The sequence below is a fragment of the Pristiophorus japonicus genome, chromosome 13, assembly GCF_044704955.1.
Source record: "Pristiophorus japonicus isolate sPriJap1 chromosome 13, sPriJap1.hap1, whole genome shotgun sequence".
Taxonomy (NCBI): Eukaryota; Metazoa; Chordata; class Chondrichthyes; family Pristiophoridae; genus Pristiophorus; species Pristiophorus japonicus.
The window spans coordinates 159,886,559-159,902,452 of NC_091989.1; the positions used below are offsets into that span (position 1 = coordinate 159,886,559).

Consider the following 15,894-nt stretch of genomic DNA (forward strand, 5'->3'; position numbering starts at 1 on the left):
AAAATAAAAATCATACTCTTGCAGCAGGCAGGCAGCCTGAGATTTATCTGCATTCAGTGCTATCACCAGGGAGATGAATGGGCCGATCTGTAGCCTTTTACAAGATCCACTATGGGAATGAAGGAGGAGGGATGCCACAGAGACGTGTACAAACTTGAAGTGAGAAGGTTTAAAGGTGCTACTTGGATAAATCCTGCAGTACATTGAATAGGAAAAGGAAATGTTTCCCTCTATATGGGAGGGAGTGCCTTTTACTTACGGTGGAAGTGTTGCCGTGGATCCCGAAAGGTGTTCAGTTGGCATCGCACGCAGCGTTACCGACGAGAGCTGAAAACAAAAGAGACAAAAAGTACAAAAGGAATTTTGAAAATAATTACATATGGATTTTACAAAACAACATGAAACAGCAGCAATATAATGGATATACTTCTGCAACTTCCTCAAGTGCCACACATATGATGCAAACTGTATACACTGCCGAATCAACCTGCTGGTGATGGATTTTAACCTGGCATCTTCTGGGCAATTTATAATGAGTTCTGGAATTATCTTTTAATGTAAATTCTCATTTTGAAGTATGTGCTTTTGAATGTAAACGGAGGAGGTTTTTGTTAACAAGGCGTTTGTGCTGTGGAAAAAATCTACGAGCGTTTGGCTGGAATACAATGGCAGCGGCGCCTGTGAAAACCGACGTTCAGGGGAAAAAAGCTCTCTGCAGAGGGATAACGTTAAATGGGTCACGGGCTCTACCAGCTGCTAGGTTCCATACGCCGCAATCAAAGTGAATGTTCTAAAATTATTACAGTCAAACAGTCATGTGGTGGCAGTTAACGTCCCCAGTGTTTAATCATCTTACAGTAGAATGGTTTTATGCATATTTCATTTGCATATCATTAAGCTGGTTAAGCATGGGGTATTCAGAGTGGGATGAATACAATGCGAGTCTCATATGATCCATATCAGAGAAGCTGGTCTGCTCAATGGACTGTCTGCTTTTTTTTCTCCCTTTTAATCCGCTGACTTTGTTACATCTCAAACACGGCGGCTGGAAATCATTGTGGATTCCTAATTTTATTATACCAGCAATTTAAAAAAATTATATTCAAAATGATACGACAAAGGAGATTTAAGGGAACATGGATCCCACTAATACGGAAATGTTGCTCTACAGGGAAGCTGTGCTAATAATTCCTTAATTTTTGTGAAAATGGAAACTTTTTATAATTAAAAAAGAGAATGTCAGAAGTGAAGATTAAGTGAAATCGTGGATCATTACCTTGCAACGTTTGTTTGCCTAAAAGTAAGAGAGCACATGCGTCAACTATTTCTGCACAAATTAGCGTGTATCTGATTTTGATAGCCACTAGTAAACCATTAATGTGATTAATCAATTATTTCAGTCTGAAAGCCTATTATGCGTACACGACAGATACAGTGGGGTCTTTGTCACTTTCATACATGAATAACATAGTAATCGCAGGCCTTTGTGTACCTTCTCAATGGTTTAATTCATTCACCCCAACATTGCCTAGTACTGGCAGATAATCAAAATTACTTCCTGGGAAAACTAAAAAGACAATTAAGCATGGAAATCTGTTGCTGATGTACAACACATGAATTCATTTGGAAATTAGGCTACTTTGTTCCTTCCTTCGCTCTCGCTTTTGTTTCCAATATTAATATTCAAATGAGGTGCGTCGTGACTCTACTGTACAATTAGCTGGCGAAAAAAGCCAGACACTGCTGACTGCGACATTTTGTGCAGTGAACATGCAGATGTCGCTGTTGTTCTTTACATGGGTATAATGATATGCAAAATAGCGAGAATCACTTGGATACAAAATAATTAAAATTTTATTGCAAGAAGTCTCTGCTTTTTCTTCTGGAGGAATGCCTTCGTAAATGTAGCTCGAATCAAATGGTGCTGGAATTTTGGAGCGTTTGCCATGGAATTATAAACATAATGACATAAATGTCCATGCAGTCATCTATTATAGTCCCGAATAGTACCAATTCAACTGCCTTTGAATGGATTTATCAATATGGATAACCTTTTTTCCATTACTGAATATTTGATCTACTTTACATACATAACTGAATTACAGAAAAATCTCTCCAATGGCTTTCACTAATTTACCCAACGGATAATATCACTCAGTCAGTCACTGATGACTTTAACAGCGTTGGTATTCAGGGCATCACTTTTCACTGCTGTTGGTAAGATGGTACTTATTTATATGCATGCACTGACTTTGCGTCTTTGTAGACTGTCAAATTCTGTGCAAATGAAAAGTTAGCACTTGAAACCTTAATGACATCTACATTCGCTAGCACTGAATAATATTTGTAATGCTTTCTATTACTATGAAAAAGACCTGCATATTTAATGAATGGTTTTTCAACAGGAGTAATCTGTAAGTGTATTTGATGTTGGCATTTTCATGCCATGTGAAACAGCTTCTGTATATTTTTATACAAGTATACTGTTGCCAATCTATAATTCAGAGTACTATTCACTTTTAACATGGAATAAATGGAAGTGATTTTATCGTCAAAATGTTTTTAGTAGGAGTTTTAAAAAAAAGATACCAGTGGTGTAACAAATATGAACGTTAGACAACGTACAGTAGATCCCCTTTTGGGTTCAAAATGTATCATGAGATGTTTTATGTAGATTCCCTATTAATGACGAGATATACCCAATGTAAATTACATCAGAGGCTTCCGGAAGAACAGTATCAACCTCATTGCATCAACCTTTGTTTAAAAAGAGCAGTCAAAGCCCTGAGAAAAACACAAGGTCTAAAACTATTACGTTATTACAGTCTGAATCAAGCAAATTAGCTTAATAAAACTGCTGTTTCCCCAACATAATATAGGAGATAGTGGTGGCATAACAATTATGAACACTGTGCTGTTAAATTCTGTTACAGGAATAGCCTTTTTCTCATTAAAAAATTAATCGTAAATTTTCAGTGAGCACAATATTTTGAAATGTAATTAAAATTCCCTGAAATGTAATTGGTTTCGTCCTTTACGCACTTTTCCTAAACAATGGAAATGATGCAACGTGTTGTAAAGAAAGGGACTAATTTGCAAACATGGTGAAAACTCTGTTCAATTAATAAATAGAAAATGATGACAATACACAGATCGGTCAACATCCAATAAAACAAAAATAGCCAAGTTAACATTTCAGGATTAACTGTTTGTCAAATTGGATAACTTAAGAAGAATGGTTATAATGAAAAGTTGAACTTTTCTCCTTATAAGTGCTGACTGATCTGCTGTGTCTTTTCAGCATTGCAGTCTTTTTCCTGTTATAAATATTCACTTAATACTTTATGGCTAAAATAATTCAGTTGACGGGAATGAACAAAAATTCTCTGGAAGGGGAAAGAGAACAATTATTCCGCTGATATCTTGGTCAGTTTTCCTGCGGTGTTCGATGCATTCGTAACAAAATAGATGAGTTGACGACACAAGTAGATACAAATGGGTATGATCTGATGGCCATTACAGAGACGTGGTTGCAAGGTGACCAGGACTGGGAACTAAATATTCAGAGATATTTCACAATTCGGAAGGACAGACAGAAAGGAAAAGGAGGTGGGGTAGCATTGTTAATAAAGGATGAGATCAGTGTGTTAGTGAGAAACGATATTGGCTCAGAAGATCAAGATGTTGAATCAGTTTGGGTGAAGATAAGGAATAATAAGGGGAAAAAGTCACTAGTGGGCGTAGCCTATAGGCCCCCTAACAGTAGCTACACTGTTGGACGGAGTATAAATCAAGAAATAATGGAGGCTTGTAAAAAAGGAACGGCAATAATCATGAGCGATTTTAACCTTCATATATATTGATTGGACAAAGCAAATTAGCCAGAGTAGCCTTGAGTAAGAGTTCATAGAGTGTATCCGGGATAGTTTCCTTCAACAGTACGTTGCATAACCAACCAGGGAGCAGGTTATCTTAGATCTGGTACTGTGTAATGAGACAGAATTAATAAATTATCTCGTAGTAAAGGATACTCTAGGAATGAGTGACCATAACATTTCAAACTCAGTTGGAGGGTGAGAAAGTTGAAACTCAAACCAGTGGCCTAAGCCTAAATAAAGGGGACTACAAAGTTTTGAGGGCAGGGTTGGCTAAAGTGGACTGGGAAAATAGATTAAAGTATGGGATGGTTGATGAGGAGTAGCAGACATTTAAGGAGATATTTCATATCTCGCAACAAAAATATATCCCAATGAGAAGGAAAGACTGTAAGAGAAGGGACACCCAGCCATGGCTAACTAAGGAAATAAGGGATGGTAGCAAATTGAAAACAAGGGCATACAATGTGGCCAAGACTAATGGGAGGACAGAAGATTGGGAAACTTTTAAAAGCCAGCAAGGAATGACTAAAAAAAAAATAAAGAGGGGGAAGATAGATTAAGAAAGTAAACTAGCAAGAAATATAAAAACAGATAGTAAGAGTTTCTACAAGTACATAAAAAGGAAAAAAGCGGCTAAAGTAAATGTTGGTCCCCTAGAGGATGAGACTGGGAAATTAATAATGGAGAACAGCGAAATATTTTGTGTCTGTTTTCATGGTAGAAGACACTAAAAACAACCCAATAGTAGATAATCAAGGGGTTATAGGGAGGGAGGAACTTAATACAATCACTAATGAAGTAGTACTCAGTAAAATAATGAGACTAAAGGCAGACAAGTCCCTTGGACCTGCTGGCTTATATCCAAGGGTCTTAAAAAAGCGGCCGCAGTGATAGTGGATGCATTGGTTGTAATCTACCAAAATTCCCTGGATTCTGGGGCGGTCCTAGCAGATTGGAAAACTGCAAATGTAATGTCCCTATTTAAAAAGGAGGTAGACAAAAAACTGGAAGCTATAGACCAGTTAGCCTAACATCTGTCGTTGGGAAAATGCTGGAGTCCATTATTAAGGAAACATTTGGAAAAGCATAATTCGATCAAGCAGAGTCAGCATGGTTTTATGAAAGGGCAATCGTGTTTGACAAATTTGCTGGAGTTCTCTGAGGATGTAACAAGCAAGGTGGATAAGGGGGAACCATTAGATGTGGTGTATTTGGATTTCCAGAAAGCATTCGATAAGGTGCCACATAAAAAAAGGTTACTGCACAAGATAAAAGTTTATGGGGTTGGGGGTAATATATTAGCATGAATAGAAGATTGGCTACCTAACAGAAAACAGAGAGTCGGAATAAATGGGTCATTTTCCAGTTGGCAAACAGTAACTAGTGGAATGCTGCAGGGATCGTGCTGGGTCCTCAACTATTTACAATCTATATTAATGACTTGGATGAAGGGACCGAGTGTAATGTAGCCAAGTTTGCTGATGATATAAAGATGGGTGGGAAAGCAAATTGTGAGGACACAAAAAATCTGCAAAGGGATATAGACAGGCTAAGTGAGTGGTCAAAAATTTGGCAGATGGAGTATAATGTGGGAAAATGTGAGGTTATCCACTTTGGCAGAAAAAAATCAAAAAGCAAATTAAAATTTAAATGGAGAAAAATTGCAAAGTGCAGTACAGAGGGACCTGGGGGTCCTTGTGCATGAAACACAAAAAGTTAGTATGCAGGTACAGCAAGTAATCAGGAAGGCAAATGGAATGTTGGCCTTTATTGCAAGAGGGATAAAGTATAAAAGCAGAGAAGTCCTGCTACAACTGTACAGAGTATTGGTGAGGCTATACCTAGAGTACTGCGTACAGTTTTGGTCTCCGTATTTAAGGAAGGATATACTTGCATTGGAGGCTATTCAGAGAAGGTTCACTAGGTTGATTCCGGAGAGGAGGGGGTTGACTTATGAAGATCGGTTGAATAGGTTGGGCCTATACTCATTGGAGTTCAGAAGAATGAGAGGTTATCTTATCGAAAAATATAAGATAATGAGGGGGCTCAACAAGGTGGATGCAGAGAGGATATTTCCACTCATAGAGGAAACTAAAACTACGGGACATAGTCCCAGAATAAGGGGCCGCCCATTTAAAACTGAGATGAGGAAGAATTTCTTCTCTCAAAGGGTTGTAAATCTGTGGAATTCTCTGCCCCAGAGAGCTGTGGAGGCTGGGTCATTGAATATATTTAAGGTGGAGATAGACTGATTTTTGAGCGATAAGGGAATAAAGGGTTATGGGGAGCGGAGTCCATGATCAGATCAGCCATGATCTTATTAAATAGCAGAGCAGGCTCGAATTTGCTGGAGTTCTTTGAGAATGTAACAAGCAGGGTGGATAAGGGGGGCCAGGTGGCCTAATCCTGCTCCTATTTCTTATGTTCTTATCAAAGTTTTATGTCATCATTGCACAGGTAGAATTTTCCTTTTAAATAAGTGTTAATTTCTGAAAATTAAGTAACATCAGGTTCCCACCAAAGAGGCGATTCTGCATACAAGAAAAAGTAAATGACAATCAGCAGCCATGCATTTGACTTCAGACAACGGCAATTATTTTTGTTAAGTGGTACATTCTTTGAAGTTTTTAAAACCCATGAAGAACAGCCCATAAGTAATTGGTCTGTTCTTTATGGGTGAGACACAATTCGATTAAGAACCAAAATCTATAAAGGATATATTTGCAAAATCATGGAATCCCCTGGCAACGTCATCTGTGGCATCAGATGATGGGATTTCTGCATATTGTCTAATTCCAGAATTTCACCAATAATGTGAGTAGAGGTGCCACTCTGAGGGACAAAAGATTAAAATTTGGTGATAAATCTCTGGTCATAGTTAAATCTCCATGAAAGTGGACCTACAAAGTATACTTATCCATACATGCATCCCCTTCAATTATATTTTTGAATGTATTAATTATTTTAATAATCCTATTTATGCAGTTTGTTTCGGGGCAAAAGTAGGAAAAGGGGAACCTTTTGCAGGACATCCAGTCCATAGCTCTGGTATCAATTAGATTGTTATGTTTAAAGAGGTGTCAGTTTTCCCTGTGGTCTGTAAGCATTTAGTATTTGAATACATACCTGACAGAGATGAAGAAAAGCCCTGCAATTGATCTTTGAGCAACCCAATGTTTTTGCCCTTGGTTATTACAGCACATCTACTATATCCAGTGATTCCTGGACATTTCAATCTTAGTACTAAAGGACAGGAGGGAGATTGCATACATCATTTCTTTCTATTCACTAAAGTCCACGAGTTTTGCATCTTTAAGATTAAACTCCCAAGTGACAAAAGAGGCATGTGCACATGTGGCAACAGAATGGTTAGGGATGCATTAGGTTAAATAGATAAAATGCATTACACAGCATGGCACTAAGCCTCATGAACTAAGCAAGTTTCATGTTTGATCTGCATTCATCAATTATATCAGGCAAAAGGAAATTAAAAATTATTTTAGCACCCCTGGTCTAGAAAGGAGTAGAAATATATATATAGGTAGATATAGAAATATAGATTATAGATAGACTGGGTCTGACTGAGCTGTGCTATCCCCACAGACCAAGAATGAACTGATAAAGCCAAGTGTCACTGTCCAGGGTGATGTGGACAAATTATGTTGCATAAACTTGACTTATATTCCCTTGAGTAAAGGAGACTGAGGGGCGATCTGATCAAGGTGTTTAAAATGTTAAAAGGATTTGCTAGAGTAGACACAGATAAACTATTTCTTCTGTGGGGGAATCAAGAACACAGGGACATCATCTTAAAATTAAAGCTAGGCCAAATGGGAGCACAATCACAAAGCATTTTTTCCACATAAATGGTAGTAGAAATTTGGAACGCTTTCTCTCCCAAAAGATACTAGGAAAATTGGAGCTTTCAAGACTGAGGTATTTTGTTAGGTAAGGGTACCAAGTGAATTTGGAGCAAAGGCAGAAAAATGGAGATGAGGTGCAGATCAGCCACTGAATGGCGGAGCAAGCCCGAAGAGCTGAATGACCTATTCCTGTTCCTAATTATTCTGTGTTCCCATGTGGACAAAGTACAGAGTAGGGAGAAGGGGAGGAGAATTATGTCCAATTGCTAAATTCTACTTACAGGCAGGCCACAGAAACATGGAAAATATATACATAATCTTGGTCTTTCAGATCTCCTGCTAGCTGTACCTGTCCTCAACTTCCACAATCTCAGGTCTACTGGCAATAGCAGCAATCCAGGCCCACATACCCAGTTGCAGCACCAGCTGGGACACGGAATATAGTGGTGGCAATAGTTTCAGCAATAACTTCCCTCCAGGTCTGGGACTCTAGGCTGACACTGACAGCAGATCCTGTCTGAATCTCATACAATTGAACATCATCAGCTGTATGGAGAGAGGTATACCCTGGTGTTCCCAGGGTTCAGTACTAAGAGCATTACTGTTTTGATATACTGTTTTAATGACTTGGACTTGTGGGTACAGGGCACAATTGCAGATGACGTGAAACTTGAAAGTGTAGTAAAAAGTGAAGATGATAATAATAAACTTCAAGAGCACACAAGCAGTTTGGTGGAATGGGCAGCACGTGGCAAAGCAGAAAAGTGTGATGTGATACATTTTGGCAGAAAGAATGAGGAGAGACAATACAAGCTAAATGTTTAAATTTTAAAGTAGGTGCAAGAACAGAGACATCTGGGGCTGTTTGTGCACAAATCTTTGAAGGTGGCAAGACAGGTTAACAAAGCATATGGGATCTTGGGCTTTATAAATAGAGGCATAGAGTACAAAAGCCAGGAAGTTATACTAAACCTATATAAAATACTAATTCGGCCACAGCTGGAGTATTCTGGGAACCACACTTTAGGAAGGACGTGAAGGCTCAGGAGATGAGTGATTACGGTTAGATGGATACACTAGAGAAGCTGGGGTGGTCTCCTTGGAGCAGAGAAGGCTAAGAGGAGATTTGATAGAGGTGTATAAAATTATAAAATCATATGGGTCATTAACCAGAGAGCACAGATTTAAGGTGATTGGTAAAAGAACCAGAGGCAGCATGAGAAAAAAAAAATTGCACAATGAGTGGTTAGGATTTGAAATGTACTGCCTGATCGTGTGGTGGATACACATTTAATAGTAGCCTTCAAAAAGGGAATTGGATAAAAACTTGGAGGAGAAGAAATTGCAGGGATATGGGGAAAGTGCGGGAGAGTGGGACTAACGGGATTGCTCTTCGAAAGAGCCACGCAGACTCAAATGGATTAACCAAGAACGAATGAATGGATCTTAGGGGTTAAGGCTTGTTGGTGCGTTGCGTCTTATCTCTGGATCAAACAGAATTGCACCTTCTGCAGTGCTGCCATATTTTAAATATTTTATGTTCTTGTATTGCTTATATAAAAACAAAATATCTGATTTTAAAAAGTCATTAATGAACAGAGTATTGATTCTTTATTTTAAAGAAGGAAAAGTAATTGATTCAGTCAGTTAATTCCAGGAAGCGTTATATGTAATTAAATATTAAACTCACAGTGGAATAAAAATAATGGAGGTGAAATAACAATAGATGTTTAAATTAGAAAACCCACCAGCAGTGATCACAGTGACGTTGGTTCAGCAAATTTGCGATTGCCATTGATTTTTAAGCCGGGTGGTGCTATTAAAAAAGAACTGTTATTTGGTGAGAGAAATTGGCAGAGCAGTGCAAAAATCCCAGGAAATTATGGTGTGGCGAAAGTAATAGTGTGAGTCACTTATACCATAATTTCCTGGGACTTTTGTGCCAAAATTGGTTTTTATTAATGATTTTGACTATGAGATCATTTGTCACTAGCAAAGGACAATTTCTTTTAAGATCTGGCCTCATTTGGTCGTGTGTGACATTATGATGCAACATCACTGGAGCCAAGGTTGTTGCTTTAAATTTGTCATATTAGAAATAGTTAGGCTAAAAAGCATAAACTGGTTATTAGATAGCATGGAGTCAAATTCTTTTAATGCACGGTCACTTTAAATTTCTGTGCATGCACGGTATTTACAATGTAAAAGCCGGCATGTGGCCTACGTGGGACTTTTTAGATGACTGTGAGGCCGCATGTAGTTTAGCAGGACCATGGTTGGGGACCCCGCCCCAGGACTTAATTTATGCAGTGAACCGTTGTCTTGAAATGCAGGCAGTAGCCAGCTCTGGCCCCAATTCACACCCATGCCTTGATGTCATTCCTACCAAATTCGGCCGGGAGACCGATTTCAAATATTAAAATGAATTCCAGCCGTAAAAATTGCTTCCTTCAGAACTTCCAGATGGACCACGAGCTTCGGGCCTTCTACAGTCTCTCTGTTAAAATCTCCTCTTATACATTTTTGTAAATAAGCTTTAAGAACCGCTGGCAGCAGGTCCGTTGTACTGCTATACGTTGTGGTGTACATTGGTTTGGTGGGGTGTTAATGAGAGCGGCAAAGTTAGAGATATCAGATCGTGCGCCAATTCACGGCTGCATGCCAACTGATATCATGAGCTGGCTTATCTAAATATGTGAAGCAAACGCAGGCAGCGTTGCCGTACCTGCCCAAAATAGCGCCGCCGGGTTCCATGCCGGAAGCAAGGTGGTCGCCATTTTTTTCTTGCTAATCGTCAATAAGCCGGCACAAACGGCTCCAATTTCCTTAATTGAAAACTCCAGCTTTTGAAATATGTCTTGACATAATACTGAGTGCGTTTGATGACAATCCATGTCTCGTGTCATGTAGAGACCTAAATGCGTTTACTGAAGGGTCCAACAAGAATGATACAATAAAATGTGAAGAAACCAGTGCAAGGCAAGTTTAAATTTTTGCTTTTGTACTGGTTTCTTTCCATTTTATTGGAGTAGTGGCCACAATGCTACAATAAAAACTACCACAACGCAAACTTTCCAATCCAACTTTATCCATATATGCATCCAAAAAATCCAAATATGCACCCTTGTGCATTCCCTTAGTGACTGTTTAGTGTGTGCCTTTGCCTATCCTAGTGCTGTTATGCAGTGCCACCCCAATGGCTACAGCATGGCTGGTGGAAGTCTGCTGATTTTCAGTGGGGGAGACTGCAGATGGCCTTGCAGGACAATCTCGAGGAGCTAGGAGTGTGAAATCGAGTGACGTTGTTTCTCCTTCTTCAGTCTCCACTCCGTTTTCTTAATCAACTATTAGCTGAATTTCTTGTGTAGCTGAAATGAGGAAGGCACAGGGGTAAAGTTGCGGTGAGGGGAGGGATCTAAAGCAAGAGGTGCATGTTTACACCATGTGCAGTTTGTAAATCAGATGAGATTGTGGGATGAGGGGGAAGTAGGCTGTGAGGAGGATAACCTATGAGGATACCAGCATTTTGTATTTTTTCAGCCGCTGGCCAAAGGCTCAGCCATACCCCAGCCAAGACTGGCCAGCACCATCTCCAAGTGGGTGAGGTGAAGCCAGGAATGTGAGATGTACCTCGTGTTTAGTAAAGATTGTTGCTAGGTGAGTGATGGGAGTGGTTGGCGGGGAGCATGCATTGAGCAATGTGTGAGGCTAGTGGTGAATTTGGTAGGAGATGGTTGTTGAAGATGCATTCACTGACATTGACCACTCGTCTGAGGTCATGAAAGTTCTTTGGGCACAGGAGCCAGGTCCTAGGGGCGACACTGCTGGCAATGAGGGTGTCGGCGATCTGGTCCCACATCTTTCTTTCTGGAGGGTCTACTGGTCCCTGTAGGTACAGGATCTCTCTTCCAGCGATGACCTTCTTGCACAAACTTGAGTGCTGCATTCCAGACCGTGGGGACCCTTCCCTGGTCTGTTGAGCTATTTGCACTTGTACCATTTCTGATCAGCAAAAGGTAGCTCACTTTTAGGAGGTGCGGACTGCCTCGTTTTTTTTTTATTTGTGCATGGGATGTGGATGTTGCTGGCAAGGCCAGCATTTATTGCCCATCCCTAATTGCCCTTGAGAAGGTGAGCCACTTTCTTGAACCGCTGCAGTCCTGGTGGTGAAACTACTCCCACGTGCGGTTAGGAAGTTCCAGGAGTTTGACTAAGCGACGTTGAAGGAACGCCGATATATTTCCAAGTCAGGATGCTGTGTAACTTGGAGAGGAACATTCAGATGATGGTGTTCCCAAGCACCTGCTACCGTTGCCCTTCTAGGTAGTAGAGGTCGCAGGTTTGGGAGGTGCTGCTGAAGAAGCCTTGGTGGGTTATTGCAGTGCATCTTATAGATGGTACATACTGCAGCCACAGTGCGCCAGTGATGAAGGGAGTGAATGTTTAAGGTGGTAGATGATGTGCCAATCAAGCGGGCTAATTTGCCCTGGATGGTGTCGAGCTTATTCAGTGCTAATGGAGCTGCACTCATCCAGGCAAGTGGAAAGTATTCCATCACACTACTGATTTGTGCCTTGTAGATGGTGGAAAGCGTTTAAGGAGTCAGGAGGTGCGACACTCGCCACAGAATACCCAGCCTCTGACCTGCTCTTGTTGCCACAGTATTTATATGGCCGGTCCAGTTAAGTTACTGGTCAATGGTGACCCCCCAGGATGTTTATGGTGAGGGATTCAGCGATGATAATGCCATTAAATGTCATGGGGCGGTGGCTGGACTCTTGCATGTTGGAGATAGTCATTGCCTGGCATTTGTGTGGCATGAATGTTACTTGCCACATATCAGTCCAAGCCTGAATGTTGTCCAGGTCTTGCTGCATGCAGGCATGGACTGCTCCATTATCTGAGGAGTTGCAAATGGAACGGAACATGGTGCAATCATCAGCGAACATCCCCACCTCTGACCTTATGATGGAGCGAAGGTCATTGATGAAGCAGCTGAAGATGATTGTGCCTAGGGACTCCTGCTGCGATGTCCTGAGGCCAAGATGATTGACCTCCAACAACCACAACCATCTTCCTTTGTGTTAGTTATGACTCCAGCCAGTGGAGAGTATTCTCCTGGATTCCCATTTACTTCAATTTTACTAGGGCTCCTTGATGCCACATTCAGTCAAATGCTGCCTTAATGTCAAGGGCTGTCACTCTCACCTCACCTCTGGAATTCAGCTCTTTCCATGTTTGGACCAAGGCTGTAATGAGGTCAGGCGCAGAATGGTCTTGGCGGAACCCAAACTGAGCATTGGTGAGAAGGTTGTGGGCGAGTAAGTGCCACTTGATGGCACTGACGACGACGACACCTTCCATTACTTTGCTGATGACTGAGGGTAGACTGATGGGGCAGTAATTGGCCGGATTGGATTTGCCCTGCTTTAAGTGGACAGGACATGTCTGGGCAGTTTTCCACATTTTTGGGTAGATGCCAGTATTGTAGCTACACTTGAACAACTTGACTATAGGTACGGCTAGTTCTGCAGCACGAGTCTTCAGCACGACAGCCAGGATATTGTCGGAGGCCATAGCCTTTCCTGTATCCAGTGCGTTCAGCCATTTCTTGATATCACGCGGAGTGAATCGAATTGGCTGAAGACTGCCTTCTATGATGTTGGGGACCTGAGAAGGAGGCCAATCTGGATCATCTACTCAGCACTTCTCGCTGAAGATGGTTGCAAGCGCTTCAGCCTTGTCTTTTGCATTCATGCTGGATTCTGCTGTCTTTGGGTATGTGGATATTCATGGAGCCTCCTCCTCCCGTTAGTTGCTTAATGGTCCACCACCATTCACGACTGGAATTGGCAGGACTGCAGAGCTTTGATCTGATCAGTTGATTGTGGGATCGCTTAGCTGTCTATAGCATGCTGCTTTCATTGTTCAACATTGTTAATTTAGTCCTGTGTTGCAGCTTCCCCAGGTTGGCACCTCATTTTTAGGTACGTCTGGTGCTGCTCATGGCATGCTCTTCTGCACTCCTCATTGAATCAGGGCTCGTCCCCTGGCTTGATGAATGGTAAGTGTTATATATGGTAAACTTGTATATACTCTGTACTGCCACCAGAGGGCTCATCCACTGGAGTCCCAAGGGATCCCATAATCCCTTGGGAGCACAGGTATTTAAGGAGGCCTCACAGGTTGGAGAGGCACTCTGGAGACCTGCAATAAAAGACTACGGTCACACTTTACTTTGAGCTCACGGCATTCATTCTGATTCTTTCTTCATACATAACAACTGGCAACAAGATACAGATAGCGAACGCAAATATGCAGCGAACAGTGGGCACCCTGGAGAAATTCTTGGAGGGAGATGATTGGGAAATCTTTGTGAAGCGACTCGACTAATACTTCGTAGCCAACGAGCTGGATGGAGAAGAGAACGCTGCCAAACGAAGAGCGATTCTCCTCACCGTCTGCGGAGCACCAACCTATGGTCTCATGAAAAATCTGCTTACTCCAGCGAAACCCATGGAGAAATCATATGATGATTTGTGCACACTAATCTGGGAGCATTTGAACCCAAAGGAAAGCGTTCTGATGGCGAGGTACCGGTTCTACACCTACAAAAGGTCTGAAGGCCAGGAAGTGGCGAGTTATGTCGCTGAGCTAAGACGCCTTGCAGGACACTGCGAATTTGAAGGACATTTGGAGCACATGCTCAGAGACTTCTTCATACTTGGCATTGGCCACGAAACCATATTTCGCAAACTTTTGACTGAAGAGACCCCAACCTTGAGTAAGGCCATAGCAATAGCCCAGGCATTCATTGCCACAAGTGAACAAAGTGATATTTTTCTCAAATCGCAACGTACAGAGCAGGTCACACAGGCCTGCAGCTGCACGTCCGCAGACGTCTCAGAGTCCACCATCAATGATGATGAATGCTAGGCCATTAACACCTTATTGGCGCTGTGGGGGTGATCATTGTTTCCATTCATGCCGCTTCAAAGGGTACGTTTGCAAGGGCTGTGGAACAATGGGACACCTCCAACGTATGTGCAGGCGAGCTGCAAATCCTGCAAACCACCATATTGCAGAGGAGGACAGATCCACGGAGGATCACGACGAACCAGAGCCTCAGACTGAGGAGGCAGAGGTACATGGGGTGCACACATTTACCACAAAGTGTCCCCCGATAATGCTGAATATGGAACTAAATGGACTCCCGGTGTCAATGGAGCTGGACAAGGGCGCGAGCCACTCCATCATGAGCAAAAAGACTTTCGAAAAATTGTGGTGCTGCAAGGCCTCAAGGCCATTCTTAACTCCAATTTACACAAATCTAAAACTTAGAGCTTACACAAAGGAACTGATTCCCGTAATCAGCAGTGCTACCGTAAAGGTCTCCTTTGATGGAGCAGTGCACAAGCTACCACTCTGGGTGGTACCGGACGACGGTCCCACGCTGTTCGGCAGGAGCTGGCTGGGAAAGATACACTGGAACTGGGACGACGTCTGAGCGCTATCGCTCGCTGGCGACACTTCATGTGCCCAGGTCTTAAACAAATTTCCTTCGCTGTTCGAACCAGGCATCGGAAAATTCCAAGGAGCAAAAGTGCAGATCCACCTAATTCCGGGGGTGCAACCCATTCATCACAAGGTGAGAGCAGTACCATACATGAGAGAAAGGATAGAGATCGAGCTAGACCGGCTGCAAAGAGAGGGCATCATTTCACCGATCGAATTCAAAGAGTGGGCCAGTCTGATTGTCCCAGTCCTCAAAGGAGAATTTGTGCCGATTACAAAGTAACTATCAATCGTTTCTCCCTGCAGGACTAATACCCACTACCAAAAGCCGACGACCTCTTTGCAACGCTGGCGGGAGGAAAGACATTCACGAAGCTGGATCTGACTTCAGCCGACATGACGCAGGAGCTGGAGGAATCATCCAAGGGCCTCACCTGCATCAACACGCACAAAAGTCTCTTCATTTATAACACATGCCCGTTTGGAATTCAATCAGCGGCGGAAATATTCCAGAGAAACATGGAAAGCTTACTGAAGTTGGTCCCATGCACCATGGTCTTCCAGGACGACATCTTGGTTACAGGTCGGGACACAGTTGAGCATCTGCAGAACCTGGAGGAGGTTCTTAGTCAACTCAA

At 42.0% G+C, this 15,894-nt stretch overlaps 1 protein-coding gene across 3 annotated transcripts in view; it reads right to left on the reverse strand.

The window, feature by feature from the left end:
- The window catches only part of LOC139278942 (early endosome antigen 1), a 1,017,310-nt gene that overhangs the window by 801,678 nt on the left and 199,738 nt on the right, over window positions 1-15,894 (reverse strand). For all 3 annotated transcript variants that reach the window (XM_070898220.1, XM_070898221.1, XM_070898219.1), the window contains exon 6: window positions 260-327. In XM_070898220.1, the coding sequence (XP_070754321.1) occupies window positions 260-327 (68 nt within the window). The remainder of the gene's footprint in view (window positions 1-259; window positions 328-15,894) is intronic.